Raw genomic sequence first — 20668 nt, forward strand, 5'->3', positions numbered from 1 at the left:
CTCTCAACAAAATGGAAATATTTCTTATGGAAAGGATAGCATTTTATGTTTCCACATGAGAAGGTGCCGCGGACACCTGCTTTTGAGAGCCAATTTTTTTTTCTTCAACTTTTATTTTAAGTTCAGGGGTACATGTGCCAGATGTGCAGGTTTGTTACATAAGTAAACACGTGCCATGGTGTTTTTGCTGCACAGATCATCCCATCACCTGGGTATTCGGCCCAGCATCCATTAGTTATTCTTCCTGATGCTCTCCCTCCCCCACCCCCAACTCTGACAGGCCCCAGTGTGTGTTGCTCCCAACTCATGTGTCCGTGTGTTCTCATCAGCAGCTCCCACGTATAAGTGAGAACATGCGGTGTTTGGTTTTCTGTTCTTGTGTTAGTTTGCTGAGGATAATGGTTTCCAATTTAATCCATGTCCCTGCCAAGGACATGATCTCATTCCTTTTATGGCTGCATAGTATTCCATGGTGTATATGTACCATATTTTCTTTATCCAGTCTATCATCGATGGGCATTTAGGTTGATTCCATGTTTTTGCTATTGTGAATAGTGCTGCAATGAACATATGTATGCATGTATCTTTATAATAGAATGATTTGTATTCCTTTGGGTATGTACCCCGTAATGGGATTGCTGGGTCAAATGGTATTTCTGCTTCTATGTCTTTGAAGGATTGCCACACTGTTTTCCACAATGGTTGAACTAATTCACACTCTGTGAGAGCCAATTGTTATGCTTTCAGGATTGGGTGAGCTGGCAAAGAAGCAGGATGCACAGGAGGCTTGACCAATGTAGGAGACACTGGAGGAGGAGGGAGAGAGTCTGAAAAAAGCTGTGGTTCCACTTACGAGGCAGATGGGGGCTCAGAGCCATGGTAATTCGGAAAATTTATGTAAATACCACCTCATCATTTGTATCACTCAGATGTAGGCACTTCATAGATATTCTCTGGAAAAGCAAACCCAGTTCCACTTCCTTGCATTCCTCAGGTGCCCTGCATGGTGCTGAGCATGGCCTTGATGTTCACCTCCTCCCTGATTGCAGTGCCAGGGAACTGGGATAACTGAGGGTCAGTCCCTTGGCTCAGAGAGAAGGGATAGTTCACCACTAGGGCCAGGTGTCGAATGGCTGCTGTTCTGAGGGTGGGCACTGGTCAGAGATCAGCGTGAAGAGTGTCCTGCATGGAGCTGGTCTTTTCATTGCACCTTCTCAGAGAAATCTCTCCTCTCCCCTGCACTTGGCCATGCTTTAAACATAGGAGTTAGTTTAGGATAAGCCTGAGCCAAAATATGGTGCCTCAAATATGTTCATTATCCCTTTGGTTTGAAGAAATTAAGGGAATTTCTTGTACTAAGACCTCTGATCATGATATAGAATATGAACATTAAACCCTTTAGTGCAAATTAATCTGAGTTTCTAAACCAAAGTATACTGTCTCCATTCTCCCACTTCTGACTGTTGGGACTCTGGCAGGACAATGGTTATAGATCCCCAATATACTTTCTGCTCATGTTCTCTACATCTTAAATCCTGCCTTCTGAAAACAGATTTGCACTGTTTGTGAAAAAAAAAACAGATAGCTTCCAAAATTCCTATCTGTTTCCCCTTAAGACTTTTATTTATCTTCCCTTTGAATAGTGGTACCTCTTTCCAAATAGATTTTCCACTATATCAGTCACTAGTCTGGGAAGTCACAGTGGCACTCAATTGCTCAAGCAGCAAATCTTGCTTTTTGCAAAACAAGCGAATCAAGCTCTTCTCTTCTGCCCTTCTCCCCTCATTTATATTTTTCCCACCAAGTTCCTACACTCTAACCCAAAAGCTGGAATTATAGAGCCTTGGTCCTGTCAATGCCCTTCTTATTTTCTCCACAGGGCGCCTCCTTCTACCATAAAGCATTTCCCAACTTTCACTACTGTAAAGTCTACACCTTGCTTGAGTCCTCACTTTGTACGCTAAGTAGTGCTGGGACTCCCCAGTTCTTATGTCAATGTATCACCTGGGCTCCGGGCTGGAAGTAAGGGGGCATGAGTTTTAATCCTCAATGTGGATCTAACTAGGAATTTATTTATTTATTTTGAGATAGGGTCTCACTCTGTTACCCAGGCTGGAGTGCAGTGGCGAGATCTCAGCTCACTGCAACCTCCGCCTTCCAGGTTTAAGCGATTCTTGTGCCTCAGCCTCCTGAGTAGCTGGGATTATAGGCACCCACCACCACACCCAGCTGATTTTCATATTTTTAGTAGAGATGGGGTTTCACCACGTTGGCCAGGCTGGTCTTGAACTCCTGACCTCAGGTGATCTGCCAGCCTTGGCCTCCCAAAGTGTTGGGATTACAAGCGTGAGCCACCACACCCAGCTAAATTTTTTTGTATTTAGTAGAGATGGGGTTTTGCCATGTTGGCCTGGCTGGTCTTGAACTCCTGACCTCAGGTGATCTTCCCGCCTTGGCCTCCCAAAGTGTTGGGATTACGGGCATGAGCCACCACGCTTAGCCCTAACTAGGAATTTAATTAGCTTTTTGATACCTCGGTTTCTTATATAACAAATGAGGATGCTAACAATAACCTCATGAGGGTGATGAGATGCTGCTAGAAGGAGAGAATCACAGTGCAAAAGATTACATGTTATTTTTTTTTCTTCTTTTTTTTTTTTTTGAGACAGAGTCTTGTTCTGTCACCCAGGCTGGAGTGCAATAGTATGATCTTGGCTCACCGCAACCTCCGCCTCCCAGGTTCAAGCGATTCTCCTGCCTCAGCCTCCCGAGTAGCTGGGATTACATGTGTGCACCGCCATGCCCAGCTAATTTTTGTATTTTTAGTAGAGACGGAGTTTCACCATGTTGGCCAGGCTGGTCTCGAATTCCTGACCTCGTGATCCGCCCATCTTGGCCTCCCAAAGTGCTGGGATTACAGGCGTGAGCCACTGCACCTAGTGATTACATGTTATTTTAATGTCATCTTTGGCGAGGTCAAATTTACTCTTGTGGCTGTATACTGCCTCGGAAGTGTGAAAGTGCAAGAGAGACCCAGCAAGTGCCAGAGGAAGCAAGAACGAATCATCTAGGATCAAAATTGAAAAAAATACAAGCAACCTTAAGACAGGCTCACCCTTTGCAGCAGATGTCACTTTCTACACAGACACTGGAGTGTGTACAAAGACACAGACTGGAGAGGGCTGATGGTGCTGTGGGCTGGAAGTATGTGTGGGAGGCATGCATGGGTGTGCAAACACGTGTGTGTAGATCTGTATAACTTTTCCCTTTTAGTATGAAATTGATTTCAGGGTGAAAGCAAAATATTTTTATTTCATAGTCTGAAGTTATGAAATAGCATTCAGTGATTTTTATTCCATAGTCTGGAGTTATGGAACAGCTTTTTGTGTTGTTTTTCTTTAATGTTTTACTACTTATCCTTAATAGAGCTTTTGTAATCCCATTCCCTTTGAAAAACCAGTTCACTCCTCGTCCCTCTGCAGTAATGGGGAAAAGATTACTATAGCCAATGAAATCTACTAGTAATTCTTAAACTTTATTTTATGCATAGTTTTTGTCTTACTGCTCTCTCAAATTTCAGAGAGTCTACTAACTAGACACCTTGAAATAGAATGAATTTTATATATTTTCTCTCCCTTGCAGAGGTACAACTGAACAATCAACCCACTTATGTGCAAAAAAGGAAAAGGAAAAAGACACCAGAAATCTGAATAATTCAGAAACTTTATCCAGCATCCAGTAGCCAAGTATCGACTCCCGAGTCACATCTCAAAGCTGTCCTGGGCAGCAGTTAGGAGTACAGGTGCTGCAGTCAGCTGGACTTGGGTTTGAGTCCCCACTATGATACTTTTTAATAGTATGGCTTTAGAAAAGTGATTCAACCTACCTTCATCTTTAAGATGTGCATAAGAGTAGTAGAAACTGCACAGAGGAATTATTGTCAGGATTAAATAAGATAAAGAAGGTAAAGTGCTTGGCACATACAGGCTAGTCTTAATTCCAAAGATATTAAGTAAGCATGCATTTATCTATGTTTTGACTGTAAACTTAAGCAAGAGTGGTATGAGGATTCTGTTACGGTATCTTCATTTAGGTAGTGACTTAATCCAAAGCATGCCATGCCTCCTGTCTTCCTTCCTGCATCCCAGACCAACAGCTGACCAAGTGGTATTACCTGTCACCCTTCTCCACTTTCCCCATCCCCATTTTTCTCCAACCCATCACCATAGCTGTGATATTTCTTCCTCCAAACTTTTGGGCCTTCCTTGGTAACATCTCCATAATTTCCTTACTCAGCACATACAGGTAGAAAAAAATGAGTTTATATCATCAAGAACTTTGGATTCCTTGTCATGAACATGAAAGAGTAAAATTCTCTTCCTCTCCCCATCAAAGTTTAAAGAGAAGTCAGTTGTCCTTTTTTATGGAGTGCTATGATGAAAGATGCAGGACCATGCGTGACTTCCAAGTCATCCCTCCACAGTAAGGTCGACGGAGAAAACACAGGATGCTCAGTTAAGTTTGTACGTTTTTCAGGGAGGGCGTCAAGATGATTGACTACACAGCTGGGAAGTGCTTCTCTCACAGAAAAACCAAATATCAAGTAAACCAGCACACTTTGAACAGATGTTTTGAGAGAAAACACTGAAAGTCAATAGAGAGGCAATGCAGACACAGAGGTGAAAAAAGGAGGAAGCTAGCAACCTTGCACGAAGTTGCTGAGTGCCAGGACCAGCTCAGTCCTGAACAGGACCTGACGAAGATGTTAGTGAAGAAACTGTGGGGCAAAGAAGCTCAACGAGATTCAGAAGATAGTTGAAACCCAATCCAAGGAAGCCAATAAAATGATCCAAGACTTGAAGGACTACATAGCCATTTTAAGAAAGAACCAAACTGAACTTCTGGGATTGAAAAATTTACTACAGGAATTTCATAATACATTTGGAAGCGTTAACAACAGAGTAGATCAAGCTGAGGAAAGAATCTCCAAGCTTGAAGACCAGTTCTTTGAATCAATGCAGTCAGATAAAAATAAAGAAAAAAGAATTTAAGAAATGAAGAAAACCTCTGAGAAATACAGACTTACGTAAAGTGACCAACCAAAGGAGGCTGTGACTCACTGGCCTTCCTGAGAGAGAAGGAGAGTAAGCAACTTAGAAAAGATATTTGAGGATATATAGTTCATGAAAATTCCCCCAGTCTCACCGGAGAGGTCAACATACAAATTCAAGAAATTCAGCAAATCTCTGTGAGTGAGATGCTATGCAAGATGACCATTCTGAAGGTAGATAGTCACCTGATTCTCCAAGGTCAAAGTGAAAGAAAAAAGTCTTAAAGGTAATCAAAGGGTCAGACCACCTACAAAGGGAACCCCATCAGGCTAACAGTGGACTTCTCAGCAGAAAGTTTACAAGCCAGAAGAGATTGGGAGCCTATTCTCAGCATCCTTAAAGAAAAGAAATCCCAACAAAAATTTCATATTCTGCCAAACTAAGCTTCATAAGCAAAGGAGAAATAAAACACTTTTCAGATAAGCAAATGCTAAGGGAATTCATTGCCACTAGATGAGCCTTACAAGAGGGCCTTAAGGGAGTTCTAAACATGGAAATGAAAGAACGATACCTGCTACCACAAAAACACACTTAAGTTCATAGCCCAGAGACCCTATAAAGCAACTACACAACCAAGTCTACAAAACAACCAGCTGACAACATTATGATCAGGTCGAAACCTCATATATCAATATTAACCTTGAATGTAAATGGTCTAAATGCTCCAATTAAAAGGCACAGTGTGGCAAGTTGGATTAAGAAACAAGACCCAGCCATCTACTGTCTTCAAGAGACCATCTCACACGTAATAACACCCATAGGCTCAAAGTAAAGGGATGAAGAAAGATCTACAGAGGTCACTATTCTTGTATCAGATTTTAAACCAACAACAGTAAACAGACAAAGAAGGGTATTACATAATGATAAAGAGTTTAATTCAACAAGAAAACTATCCTAAATATATACAGACCCAATATTGGAGGACCCAGATTCATAAAACAAGTACTTCTAGTCCCATGGAAAGGCTTAGACAGCCACACGATAATAGTAGGGGACTTCAACACTCCACTGACAGTGTTGGATCCTTGAGACAGAAAATTGACAAAGAAATTCTGGACTTAAACTCAACATTTGATCAGTTGGCTCTAATAGACATCTACAGAATACTCCACCAAACAACCACAGATATACATTCTTCTCATCTGCACGTAGAACATACTCTATGATTGACCACATGTTTAACTATAAAGCAAGTCTCAATAAAATAAAAAAATTTGAAATCACACCAATCATACTCTTGGAACACAGTGCAATAAAAATAAAAATCAATACCAAGAAGATCTCTCAAAGCCACACAATTATATGGAAATTAAACAAACTACTCCTGAATGACTTTTGGGTAAACAATGAAATTAAAGCAGAAATAAAAAACTATTGAAATTAATGAAAATAGAGACACAACATACCAAAATCTCTGGGTTGCAGTGAAAGCGTTTTGAGTGGAAATTTTATAGTACAAAATGCCTATATCAAGAAGTTCTAAATATCTCATATTAACAATCTAATATCACACCTTAGAGGAAATATAAAAATAAGAACACACTAACATAAAAGCCAGTGGGAGAAAAGAAATAACTAAAATTAGAGCAGAACTGAATGAAATTGAATTGTGAAAATCCATATAAAACATCAGTGAAACCAAAAATTTGTTTTTTGAAAGGATAAACAAGATTGATAGACCACTTTATATCCCAGGAATAAAGTAGGCTTTATTCCTGGGATGCAAGGTTGGTTCAACCTATGCAAATCAATAAAAATGATTTACCATATAAACAGAATTAAAAACAAAAACCATATGATCATCTCAATAGACACAGAAAAAGCTTTTGATAAGATCCAATATCCTTTCATGATAAAAACTCTCAACTGACTAGATATTATAGGAACATAACCTCAAAATAATAAGAGCTATCTATGACAAATCCACAACCAACATCATACTGAATGGGCAAAAGCTGGAAGCATTCCCTTTGAGAACTGGAACAAGACAAGGATGTTCACTCTCACCACTCCTATTTCACATAGTACTAGAAGTCCTAGCCAAAGCAACCAGGCAAGAGAAATACACAAAAGGAATTTAAATAGGAAAAGAAGAAGTTAAACTCTCTCTCCTCACTGACGATATGACTCTATACCTAGAAAACCCTAAAGACTCCACCAAAAGGCTCCTTGAGCTGATAAATGATTTCAGTAAAGTTTCCGAATACAAAACCGATATATAAAAATCAGTAGCATTTCTGTATATAATGTTCAAGCTGAGAGCCAAATCAGAACACAATCCCATTTACAGTAGCCACAAGAAGAAGAAAATGCTTAGGAATACATCTAACTGAGGAGGTGAAAGATCTCCACAAGGAGAATTGTAAAACACTCCCGGAAGAAGTCAGAGATGACATGAACAAATGGAAAAATATTCCATGCTCATGGAGTGGATGAATCAATATTGTTAAAATGACCATACTGCCCAAAGCAATGTACAGATCCAACATTATTTTTATCAAACTGCCAATGAATTTTTTCACAGAATTAGAAAAAACTATTCTAAAATTCATATGGAACAATAAAAGAGCCTGAAGAGCCAAAATAATTCTAAGCAAAAAGAAAAAAGCTGGAGGTATCACATTATCAGACTTAATACTACAAGGCTACAGCAACCAAAACAACATGGTGTCAGTACAAAAACCAGACATGTAGACGATGGAAAAGAATAGAAAACTCAGGAATAAAGCCATACACCTGCAACTATCTGATTGTCCACAAAGTTGACACAAATAAGCAATAGGGAAAGGATTCCCTATTCAATAAATAGTGCTGGGGATAACTGGCTATCCATATGCAAAAGAATGAAACTGGATCCCTCCCTATCAACATATACAAAAATTAACTCAAGATGGATTAAAGACTTACATGTAAGACTTCAAACTATAAAAATCCTAGAAGAAAACCTAGGAAATACCCTTCTCGACATTGGTCTTGGCAAAGAATTTATGTCTAAGTCCTCAAAAGCAATTGCAACAAAAACAAAAATTGATGAGCAGGATCTAATTAAACTAAAGAGCTCTGCACAGCAAAGGAACCTATCAGTGGAGTAAATAGAAAACCTATAGAAAGAGAGAAAATATTTGCAAACTATGCATCCAACAAAGGTCTAATATCCAGAATCTATAAGGGACTTAATCAAACAATCAAAAAACAACCGCATTAAAAAGTGCGCAAAGGACACGAACAGACATTTCTCAAAAGAAAACATACAAGCAGCCAACAAACATATGAAAAAATACTCATCATCACTAATCATCAGAGAAATGCAAGTCAAAACCACAATGAGATACCATCTTACACCAGTCAGAATGGCTTTTGTTAAAAAGCCAAAAAATAATAGATGTTGGTGGGCTGCAGAGAAAAGGGAATGCTTATACATTGTTGGTGGGAATGTAAATTAGTTCAGCCAATGTGGAGAGCAGTTTGGAGATTTCTCAAAGAACTAATGAACAACCATTTGACTAGCAATCCCATTGCTGACTATATATACCCATTGCAGGGTATATACCAAAAGGAAAATAAATCCTTCCACCAAAAAGATACATGCACCAGTGTGTTCGTTGCAGCACTATTCACAATAGCAAAGACAATGGAACCAACTAAGGTGTCTATCAGTGATGGATTGGATAAAGAAAATGTGGTACATATACACCATGGAATACTATGCAGCCATAAAAAAGAACAAATTTTGTCCTTTGCAGCAACATGCATGCAGCTGGAGGCCATTATCCTAAGTGAACTAATGCAGAGACAGAACACCAAATATTGCACGTTCTCACTTATAAGTGGGAGCTAAGTATGGAGTACTCATGGATGCAAAGATGGGAACAACAGATACTGGGGAATACAAGAAGGGGGAAGGAGGGCGGTGAAGCCTGAAAAGCTACCTATTTAATACTATGCTCACTTCCTGGGTGATGGGTTCATTTGTACTCCAAACCCCAGCATCATGTAATATGCCTTTGTAACAAACCTGCACATGTACTCCTGGAATCTAAAATAAGAGTTGAAAAAAAAATAAAAAAAGAGCAATGTCTCAGTGACCTGTGGGATAATTTGAAGTAGTGTTAACATAAAGTTTCAGAAGGAGAGGCTGGGGCCAGGGCAAACAAGAATATTTGGAGACAATTGCTTAAAATCCCCAAATTTGATGAACTATTTAAGCTCTATGACACTCAATCGGGATAACAAAGAAAACTCCACAAGAGCACATTATAACCACATCTTTGAGAACAAATGATCAAGAGAAAATCTTAAAAGTAACCAAAGGAGAATGACACATTATGTATAGAGGAACAACGATAAAAAATGAATACAGACTTGTCATCTGAAACTATGCAAGGAGACAATGAAGCATAATAAAGTGCTGAATGAAAGAAGAAAAAAACAACTGTTGGCTAGATTTCTATATCCAGTAAAAGCACTTTTTAAGTGAAGATTAAAAAAGATTTTGAGCTAAAAAATATTTGTATATTTTTGCTTGCTAAATATGGCAACCTTGCATGGGGGCTCCCCCCCGATTTCTAGTTAGTTATTAAGTAGCTCAGAACCACTCACCTGTGTACGGCAGCGCCACACACACTGGAGTAGGATGCATATACGTCAGTGCCATAAACATGGTATTTGGGGTCTTGGCATCCTGCTGGACATTTCACAATGAACTCAGGATTGATGATCTTTCCGGCTTTGACATCGCAGTTGATCTGAGGCACAGCTGGGAATACAAAATGAGGTCAAAATTACACCTTGTGCTATTAGTTTATCTGTGGGGTGACTCTGTTAGGTCTTAACTATTGACTTAATCTCTAAAAGCCAGAGCCTGGGCTGACTCTACATCCCCTCCCTATAATGAAAGCAAAGATGTAATTAAGACATTTCCCAGACCAAAAGAACCACAATGACCGTTCATTGCCTTTAACCTCTTGAGAACAAAAGCAAAAGGCTGATTCCTGTGCTTATTGAAATAATCAATTAACAAAGCAGAGATCTCTGAGAAAAGACCACCCATCTCCAGTGGCAGAAATGTTATCTTGAGTCAATGGCAGGAGAGTACTGGTCTTTCAGATGCTCTGTAGCTAACCCAGCCTTACAAAAGGAAGGAAAAGTATTCCAGGAAGGGCATACGGTGGGAGCATTGGAGTTAGGAATGACCTGGACAAGGTTGGCTTGCTGGGTAGGGACTCCATTATGGGGCCTGGTGGGAGGATGGTAGATTGGTAGGGATGGACCAAATTAAGAAGGCTTACATGCTTGTGTTCTATGTAGGATGTGGGAGGCAATGAAAGACTTCTGGACAGGGAAGACAGGTCAAAAACATGATATTTTGTCTTGGTCCTAGAGGATCCTCTAGGCTTAGATCTGAAGTCATAATGGGAGAGATCTTTTCTTATCTGCCTGAACGCTTGATAGAAAGCTGGGAACTCTCTGGCTGAGCATCCAGGGGAAGCTCATTCATTCTTTCCTCCCTCTGTTTTGGCTTTGCTATTGCTACTGCCAGCCTCACATCATCCAGTAGGCAAGTTTGCTGAAGCTGAAAGGTTGCCTGAGGATGAGGTGGAGTAGATGCTCTATTGACTGTATCCAAGAAGGGGTAGGACTGCAATTTCCCTGCAAAGATTTTTCCTCAATAACTCCAGAAGGAAAAGGTCCAAGGTCCCCTAGAGGACACTTTACTTGTGCCTTTTGATCTGGGAATATATTCAGTTCTGGCCCCCATTCTTCAGAGGGAACTTTAAAACATGAGCACAGTCCAAAGAGGCAGCAGGCTTGGGAATGGTCTGGAAATTACCAAATGAAAGGGATGGTTTGTAGAAATGGGTCATTTGGGCATGAGGAAGCAAGAATTGGAGGCAATGATAGTTATCTTCACAAGTAGGATTGTTGTGTGCTGTGATGCCAGAGGGTGAGCTAGAACTTAAAGAACAGACTTTCTATAGAGGCAAATTTTGCCAAGAAGAACTTTCTAGGAACTGAAATTGTCCGTGAAGGACTGAGCTGCCCCAGGAAGCAGTGAGTGGGGTGTTGGTAGAAGTATGCAAGTGGAGACTGAACAGTTACAGAGAGGATTTCTACATTGGGTGAGAAGTAGAATAAAACCTCTCCCAATGCTAAGAGTCTGTAATTCACAGACTCTTGGATCCAGGAGCTCTGCCAGGCCACCCACCCTCTAACTGGGTTCCTGAGATGGTCTCAGAGTTGCTAATGGCTTCCAGCTGTATCCAAAAAGCATATTCTTTTTTAACCCTTGTGTACCTGAATGAGGAGAATTGCATTTCATTCAGGCTGGAGAGAGAACTGAAGTTTTCTGCTCTTTTCTTAAACACCCATCCCAGACAATCTTTGCTACTCAGGGCTGGGCCAACAGGGAACTTCTCCTGGGAACCGAGGGGTTGAGTTTGATCACAGGCTTAAGCAATTAGTGGTTTACATTAAGAAGTAGAACGCTGTGCTTCAAACAGTTTTGTGGTTTCATTCTCCGCATCAAAGGTTGCCTCCTCACTGGCTATTTTCTTTTTACCTTTCATTCTTTTAAACTCTGATACTCAAGGCTGCATTTACTATTATGAGTCTCAGAGTATTTTTTAAAGGCACATTTTGGGATGAAGACGCCAGTGTGGTCTCTCTTCAAATTAGTGAATTGTTTGATTCCTGGATGTAACTGTGTGTTCAACTCTCCTCTTTTCCCCAGATCACTTCCTCACTCCCAAATTCATCCCCCGCTTAGAGGTAAAGAAAATGAAAGATTTCTTCTTTGTTCTTAATTTTTTGAAATAGGAAGTGACAAGCTGTGTGCATTAAGATTAAATTTTGATGTGACTCTGGCACTGTGAGATTTTGAATGTCCTGTCAGACCAACTAAATATTTTGGGGTTGCGTAAACGAGTCTCTATCTGGAAGCTTATTTCATGAGTATTAGACAATGATCAAACCTGTTGAAAGACTTCTGGGTGCACATATTACATGCAGTAGGATTTTCCATGAAATAATTGGTTTAAAAGATAAGGGAAAATGTCACATTTTACTTCCTGCTAATCAATTTTCCCTCCTTTCTTTAAGGGGGCATTTGTTTTTTGTTTGCTTGTTTATTTTGTCTTTTTTTTTCCCCTTACAAATGTCAGGGAAGTACCTTAAATAAGATCTGCTTTATGTGCACCTAACCAGATTAGCAAAATTCGTGGATTCACTCATTAATTTGTCGCACGGGGGAAAAAAATGAAATCAGGCACATGTGTTCATGCACTTTGAAAAAACAGGGAGCCACGGCAAAGTGTGGCTAAAGGTAAAAAATTTGTTAAATTTGTACAGAAAATTAAGCTGGAGAGAGTGAACTAGTTAAATTTTGCACAGTGATTGCCAAAATTATTAAAAAGTGTAATGTCTATGTTCAGCCAGGAAAAAGCAGGCATTTGCATCTTTCTGGCAGCTCTTCTTTAAGTATATGGAAACTATGGTTTGTTTCTCTACAATATTTTCCCAGTTATTTGTGAGGTAGTCTGTTTTCTTGTAACAGTCAAAGAATCTTCCACCGCTCCACTTAAGGCCCAGATGAAACGAATGTTGGCCTTTCCTCTGAAGGTCTTTGAACTATTCAGTGCTTGCAGCTTAGGTTTTCCTTTCTTCCTCTTTCTTTGGTTGTTAAGGTTTATTCATATCTCCCTTCCCCCTTCTCTGAGTTTGATCCTAAAAGTGCAGAAAATCAGATTTCCTTAAGAAGATAAGCTAAAATTAAGGCAGCTCAAGAAGTATCAGTTTTAGGTCTAAAGGAAGCAGGAAGACATTTGGCAAATGCCAGGTCAGAGGGGAATGCTGTGTCCCCACAGCTAACCTCAGGTGAAAAATTATTTGTAAGTTCTAAAAAGAACTTATTCTGGAACATTTGAAGAAAGCAAGACAAAAGCCTCTTCTATTCCTTCCTGACTGGACAGTTGCTAGCGTCCGTGAGGGAAAGTCCACACCAAAGTCACAGAGAGCCGTGGGGAGCCCAGACCTCTTGAGTGGTACCTTTGCACAGAAACCTGTTGCTTGGCCACCTGCTTTGCTTCTCCCTTTGTGACCCCACCCACCCACTGTCTCATATGATTCCTTAGGATAATCTTGCCTTCTCATAGACACTCTCACTTTCGTATCAGAAATCACATTAGAGCATCTCAGTATCTGCCAAGGGTTCCTTCCCAAAGACCCTTGGAACTAGCCACAGGGAAAAGAGAACCACTTGCAAACCAGATCGAATTGTAGGATTACCTTTAGGTCACTGAGGTTCATGTGTCTGCTGTAGTGATCTCACAAGGGTTCCTGGGCAAAAGGTCTCATCTCAGAACAGAAAACTGGTACTATTTGAGTCAATTTTTAGTACAAAATTGGAATCTGAGAGGAAGAACTGCAAATATTTCTGCTGTTGGTTGGGTCTCCTGCCTAGGCTAATAACAGTGATTATTAGATGATGTCACATACAACAAGCCGATTATGTAGTAGGCCAAATCAAACTGTAGATTCCTTATTTTGCCACTCATCTTTTCAGTAATCCCAGGCAAGCCACATTGCTTCTGGAGAACAAGTTTCCCTATCAACAAGCAATCATCGTAAGCTTGCCTCATGCCTGTTAATAAGGAAGAATTATTATTTTTTTTAATGAAGAAGAATTATAACATAAAAAATCACTTATGTATGAAAACTTTTAATATTAAACTTAATTTTGTTGCACTGTGATATTCAACTAGAGTAAAATCCTGTTTTTAAGAGAATTATGCAAAAAGTCCTCAGTTTAATGAAATAAAAATATCATTAATTTGAAGATGAATGCATTGTTCTCCTTGCTCCTGACATCTAGGTCACTTTAATTCTTCCTTTGAAGCACCTTCTTTTGCAAAGCATTCTTATCCATTTTTCTTAAACAGTCTTTGATCACATTGAATCTTTGCTCAAAAACCACCACTAGGTTTTTGCTGCCATTAGGAAAAATTCCAAAATCCTTAAGGCCTTTCCATAGTTTCTTCCATGGAACGTCTGGGCTTGCCAATACTTGCCAATAAAGTCTTTACTTTCTAAATGCATGTTGTCTTGCACACTTAGCTTGAATCATTTCTCACCTCTGAAACCCTTTTTCCTTTCATCTGTTTGAATGTTACTATCTTTTAGGTCCCAGTTCCAGTTAACATCTTCATTCATCTCCTAGAATATAAAATTCATGAGGGCAGGGACTTTTGTCTGTTTTGTTCACTGCTGTTCAAGAGAATGTCTGCTGAGTGAATAAATGAATGGATGGAGTGATTGGATGACAGAGGGTAACTGGCCTGTGGCAACACAGTTTTGGGGCAGCTGCAGAAGTTTGTGTCTCTAAAAATACATATTTTAGTTTACAAAGGACCCTAATATAGGTTCTTTCATTTGGTCCTTACAAAACCCTAAAAGGCATTAGTCTTCATTTTTCAGAGAGGCAAGTTAATTTGTTCAATTAACAATTGAACAATTGTTCAGATATCAAGTGGCAGAACTAAGACCTGAACTCAGGCCTATAAACCCAAAGCTTTGCCTGGTTGCCGCTTCCGTGACTGAAGGGAAGAAGTTAAACTGCAGCTTCTCTAGTCTAATCTTACAGGCTTTTCTGAACTTGAAGATTGCTGACAACCACTAGTGGGTGAATGCAGTATATATCTTACAAATAGGTTGTGTGTATGCGTGTGTGTGTGTGTTTATGTGAATACATGCATGCATCTGTGCATTTACCCCAAATACCTGCAAAGTAACTCTTCTAGCGTAATTTTCCATTGTATTGTTTTCCCGTTATTTCTGAGAATTGCCAGGGTAGAGTCTACTCAACTGAAAATCTGTAACACAGACAGTCTCTGCCTTCTTTCTCACCCATATCAGAAGAAGGGCTAGAAAGTTAATCCTCTTCCTTTTTCATGGTCTGAGAAAGGGCCCACATACCAATCTGTGTGGAGAACCCACTGGTGTTGGCGCCAGGTGTCTAAGAAGCAAGAAACACTGGGGATTACTTACAAGTTGCTACACATAAACCTACCCAAGAAGCTGTGTGCATGCTATACCAAATCTTACAACCACGGAGTTGTATTTCTCTTCATCAGTGTCCAATGCATTAAGTAACTAAGTCCCAGAACAATGACCTCTTCATGCCCAAGGCAGTAGGTTCAGGAATCATCTACTCTTTCAAGGTTGATTGCAAAAATCTTTCCATGCCTTACAAGGTATTAAGATTAACTCATTGGAGAGAACTATGTGAACTACATGTTGTACGCTTCACCCCAAATTAAGTGTATTTCAACAGACTCCAAAGTAAATGGGAATATTTCAGAATGTAGCTCTACTGCCTGTGGAGAATATCGTGTTTATCTCACTGATTGTTGTCTTCATCATGTAAATTTCCTGCTTAGAAAACTCTCAGGAGTCCCCGCCCTCTAGTGAATGACAAAGAAAAAAAGCTTCTCAGATTGGCGTTGCCTGGTGGGTCCTAATCCACCTTGCAGCTGCATTTCTGTGACTCCTCAGTGCTTAAACCCAACCGTGCCTTTCACTGCTTCCTGACCTCATCCTCCACTTGTTTCCCATGGTATGTGGGCTTAGTCCACCTAGAAAGCCCTTTCCCAACCTCTGCCTGTAAAAATTCACTTATTTTTCAGGTCTTATCTTGAATGTTCTTTCATAAGACCAATAGGAGTCCTATGGTAGACTCCTTGTTTGTTATTCTCCTATAGAATTTACCACATTTTGCTTTATTTTATAGTAGCTTTTGTTGTTGTTCATTTGTCCATGCATCAAACAATTACCTAATGAGCACTAATTGGATCTTCATGGTACTTTTGGTCTTGCTGGGAAGATAGACTGTATAAAAAAAGCTCTTAGAGTAATACGTGGTAAATACAGACAGTCCCTGATTTACAATGGTTTGACTTCAGATTTTTCAACTTTATGAAAGGTTTTTCAGGGTATTAAATGCATTTGTGACTTACTATGGACTTATGAAAACACAACCCCATTGTAAGTCAAGGAGCATCAGTACTTGACGGAGAAAGTGCAGTGCATACAGGAGGCATCTAACCTACTTCTGAGTGTGTGTTGGGGATAGGGATTGGGTCCAGCAAGGCTTTCCTTTACATACTTTTGTTTCATCTTATACAAGATTGATGCTTACTGAGGACACAGACTTTGCAGGATGGGCAGCCAGTAACACGTTGCATGGAATCATCAATGGCTCCCATCTGCATAATGTGATCTCACCTGACACCACTTTGGACTAAGGCCATTGCTTCTGGGGCTCTTCTGCAGCTTCATTATGTGTGAAAAGCCATTGATGAGATTTTACAACTTAAAAGCTTTTCTCCCTCTAGCACAGACACTTTGCCAGGCAGGAATTGTTCTAGAGTCTGGTGGACATAATTTATGTGAAAATATATGATGTATTTATTACAGTATGGACTGAAAGTCTCATAAGTTAAAGAGTAGGCCTTTTTTGAATGAGTAACCTACACATAAATGAAATTAATCCTTAAAATGTATAAGGTATTATGACTGCCTTAGGAAAAGTGTCTTGTGAACACACCTAAGCCCTTCAGTCTTTATTTGTAGCCTTAAACAATCAAGAAAAATGCAGCCACACTTTGGTAATCTGTTAGAAACTGCTTGAGTAGGTTTATGCTGACTAAACCTACCACTAAGGTGCCTCTGGCTAAGGTTAGATCTATGGCTCTAAGTCTTATCAGGAAAATGAGAGCCTTGAAAATGTCACCTCTAAAAATAAAGTGATAAAACTCTCATTACTGCAGTAAGGTAAACTTTACCTTGGATTAAACAGCCCGTTAATTTATTAAGTCATTAACTTACGTTTCTTCCCATTGCATTTTTTCCCTCTTACTATTCTAAGAAGGTAGACAGGCTCATGTTTTCCCACCTCTGCTTCTCAAGGTTGCAGGAGAGAGGGCAGTGTGTCGCAAAGACAACACTCTCTCCAGGCTTTGAGAAGTAGACTCTCCAAATTCCCCTTGTTTCAGGGGATTGGGCTTGTTCAGCCCAAAGAGTGATGGAGACACAATGATCTTCTAAGACTGGGAAGGTGGGAGTGGCCAAATAGGTTCCAGTAAAGGAAATGTCCCTTGCCCTAGCAGCTGCTTTGAGAAGCACCCACCTCAGGGCAGCATCTGGTGTGATGCACCTTGGGGTGGAGATTTAGGTACAGGGCTTCCCCACCTCTGCCAACATCCCATCATCCAGGAAACAGTGGGGTTGCCCACCTTCTAGAGATAACATGGACTTGGACACTGAGTAGCTGAGGGGACCACCCCAAATCTTCTAGACTGCACAAGCCCGCTCTGCTGGAGCAGAGAGGGAGGAAGCCTTTGTAATTAAGGAATTTGAATTCCACCCCCTACCCCAGCAATTGGCAGTTTGGAGTCAGACTTAATTTGATTTAGAAAATAATGTGATAAGCCAAATATGGTGGGATAAAATTGTATCCAATACAACTGAGCACATAAAAGCAAAATATTAGCTTGGAATGAATGGGCCTATGGGTTTGTGGAGTAGAGCTGTGAGAATCCATCCAATTGCTTTTTTATATCTTTGTTTTTCTTCTTTGTAAGACCCCCATGCCAGATTATTTTCTTTTTTCTTTTTCTTTTTTTTTTGAGACAGAGTCTTGCTCTGTTGCCCCGGCTGGAGAACAGTGGTGCAGTCTTGGCTCACTGCAACCTCTGCCTCCCAGGTTCAAGCAATTCTGCCTCAGCCTCCCAAGTAGCTGGGATTACAGGCGCCTGCCACCACGCCCGGCAAATTTTTATATTTTTAGTAGAGACGGGGTTTCATCATGTTGGCCAGGCTGGTCTCGAACTCCTGACCTCAGGCGATCCACCCGCCTCGGCCTCCCAAAGTGCTGGGATTATAGGTGTGCCCAGCCTGCCAGATTATTTTCAACATGCTCTTCAGTATTACCTTCTTGGTCCAAAGGACCCCTCCACTAGTGGTGCTAAGTAACATCCATGGGGGGCACTGGAGCCCATGGACAGACCAAAGAAATGCAAAGAAGGAAAAAGGGGTGAGAAGACAAAGAAGTGACAAAGAAGGGAAAGTAGAGAGGAGAGAAAGAGATAACTACCAAAATCAGTGGGAACCCCATGAGTAGGCAGAATAGATGTACTGGAATGGCAGGCGTTTTCAAGCCAAGTCCAAGGAAGACAGTTATGCTCTTCTCCTTCTCCCATTTTTCCCATACGTCTTCTACTTCACTTTCTACTTGGTCAGCCTTTGATTATGCAACACCCTTATCTGCTACCAGGCAACAGACACCTCATTCTTTAGTCCCACCCAGCTTGAGAGGAGGCCACTGGGGAAACATCAGGGGTTGAATCTAACCCAGACCTGAGTTTCAAATCTGGCCCTGCCAACTAGTGTCACCGTGCCTCAGGCACTAGATCCTCAAGAGTCTAGGAGAGTGCCCCCTGTCTAGGAGGGGTCAGGATATTAATCACTGACCAACACTACCAAACTACCTTCTCCTTGTTATTTCACTCAAGACTTCTGGGTTGTGAAGATTGTGAGTCTTGAAAAAACACTGGTGAAAACTGAGAGCTTCTAAAAGAGAGGTTAGAGGGCACTAAAGGGAACCTACCTAAAATGATTTCACATTCATATTTGTACGACGCCTTTGTCTTGGTCCTCTCTCTAGTCCACCGGTTATCACATTTTACAAGTTCTCAGAATCACCTGGAGAGCTGGTTAAAGCACAGATTGCTGGGCCCACCCCTGTAGTTTTTGACTCAGGATGTCTGGGCTGGGTGAGACAAAAGGTCCCGGATGATGCTGATGCTGCCGGTCCAGGAGCCACACATTGAGAACCACTGACCTAGTCCAATCTCACATTAAAGCTAAAGTGATTTGTTTAAAGCCCTGCTTTTATCATTTCACTTTCTGCTTAAAACTCTTCAATAGCATCCTGTAAGATATATTTTGAGGTATCGACGCTAACGGTTAGATGATCAAGCTTTTTTTATTTAGTGAAGAGGAGAGAGCCACTGCCCCCCACCACCCTGTCCTCTTAGGATGTTTTCTAAAAGACGTAAGACATAAGAGGCCAGACTTTTGATTTTACAATGCGAGGGCTCCGGCCTTCTGTAAGGATCTGTAAGCCCTTACCTCCAGAACGGCAAGAGAAATTGTAATTGTCTGTCTTCCAACTTACTATATAAAGTTGTATGAAATTCTGTCCAGACTTTGTACACACTTTCATACGATCTGTATATGCATGTAAATCTGCAATGCTTACTCACAAGTTGTGTTCTCTCTCTTCTCTCTTCATAACTTCAAATATTGCTACAAAGGAGTTGTTGTTAATGTTGGCAGGATTGTTTCATTTCCCTAACACAACCTTCCTTAACACTTTACTATTCTCTGAGGACCATGCTCCTTTTATAGGGGTGGACCCCTGCCAGGCTCGCCTGATGCAATTAGATTCTCTCTCCCAGGAATTTGGGATCAGGACTGAGAGACATGGTCTGGAGAGAGAGAGACAGACAGCAAGAGAGAGAAAGAGAGAGATGCACAGAGAGAAGAAGCAGGGGTGCCGGTTCCTGAGGACTTTCCATCTGCAGTCCAACCGGAGGGAACTGGAGGGAGTTACAGCTGTATTTCCTGCCTTGGGTTCTGTGAGCTACCCCACGTCCTGCCCAAATCCCCCTTTTTGCTTAAGCAGATTGGCCGTGGAGTTCTGCTAATTGCAACCAAAATAACCCACATGAAGACACTTCCCATTGCCCTCTCGAAGAAGTCCAGATCCCCTGAACATGGCAGTAAAACTCTTCACCATCTGGTGTCTCTTTGCTTTTCATCTTTTTCCTCAACACATTCACCTTCTATTCTCTATATCTGTATGTTGAACTACTTTTTAGCTTTTTCTACCCTTCAGGCCTTGGGCATGATGTGTTCTTTCTGCTTATTACACTTTTCTCCTTGTCTTTGCCTGGCCAATCCCTATTTGGCCTTCAGAATCTGTGTGTGTCATTTCCTCCAGGAAGCCCTCCCAGATACACAACTTCTTTTCCTAACTCTCTGAGTACCTTTAGCTCCTCTTGTCCTAGCACTTATGTGGACATTATCATTGCCTGTTGACTTGTCTTTCTTCCACCTTCGATTGTGAGCTCTGTGAGGGCATAGATTGAGTCTGGATTGCTGTTGTTTCTGGGTGTCTAACAGTGCCTGGTACTTGGCCAGCACCCAATAAATACTTATCAAATGAATGAATAATGTGCCTTCCTTGCCATCAGTCACCTCCCCCAGCAGCAGACTGACAGTGTTGAATAGAAAAAAAAAGAAAGAAAATGACTTTGGCCTCAAGCTATAGACTATGATTTGGAAATACTCTGGAGATCAAGAATCAGATATCTCCGTGGTTTGGGAATATCCAATTACCTTCATTGTATCTTTTTTTCCCTATTTAATAATTGTGCCAGAGTTTCTAATTAGAGAAAAGACCTCATGCATTTGCTGATTCCAATGTGCTGCATCACTAG

The 20668-nt window shown here is 40.8% G+C and overlaps 1 protein-coding gene across 9 annotated transcripts in view; it reads right to left on the bottom strand.

Moving 5' to 3' along the window:
• VIT (vitrin) overlaps positions 1-20668 on the bottom strand; it is a 114779-nt gene that overhangs the window by 61350 nt on the left and 32761 nt on the right. For 8 of the 9 annotated variants that reach the window (XM_063594635.1, XM_063594634.1, XM_063594633.1 and 5 more), the window contains exon 4: positions 9711-9867. In XM_063594635.1, the coding sequence (XP_063450705.1) occupies positions 9711-9867 (157 nt within the window). Of the gene's footprint in view, positions 1-9710; positions 9868-20668 lie in introns of those variants that run through there. The other variant, XM_063594636.1, reaches the window with a different exon arrangement.

Source organism: Pan paniscus, chromosome 12, assembly GCF_029289425.2.
Source record: "Pan paniscus chromosome 12, NHGRI_mPanPan1-v2.0_pri, whole genome shotgun sequence".
NCBI lineage: Eukaryota > Metazoa > Chordata > Mammalia > Primates > Hominidae > Pan > Pan paniscus.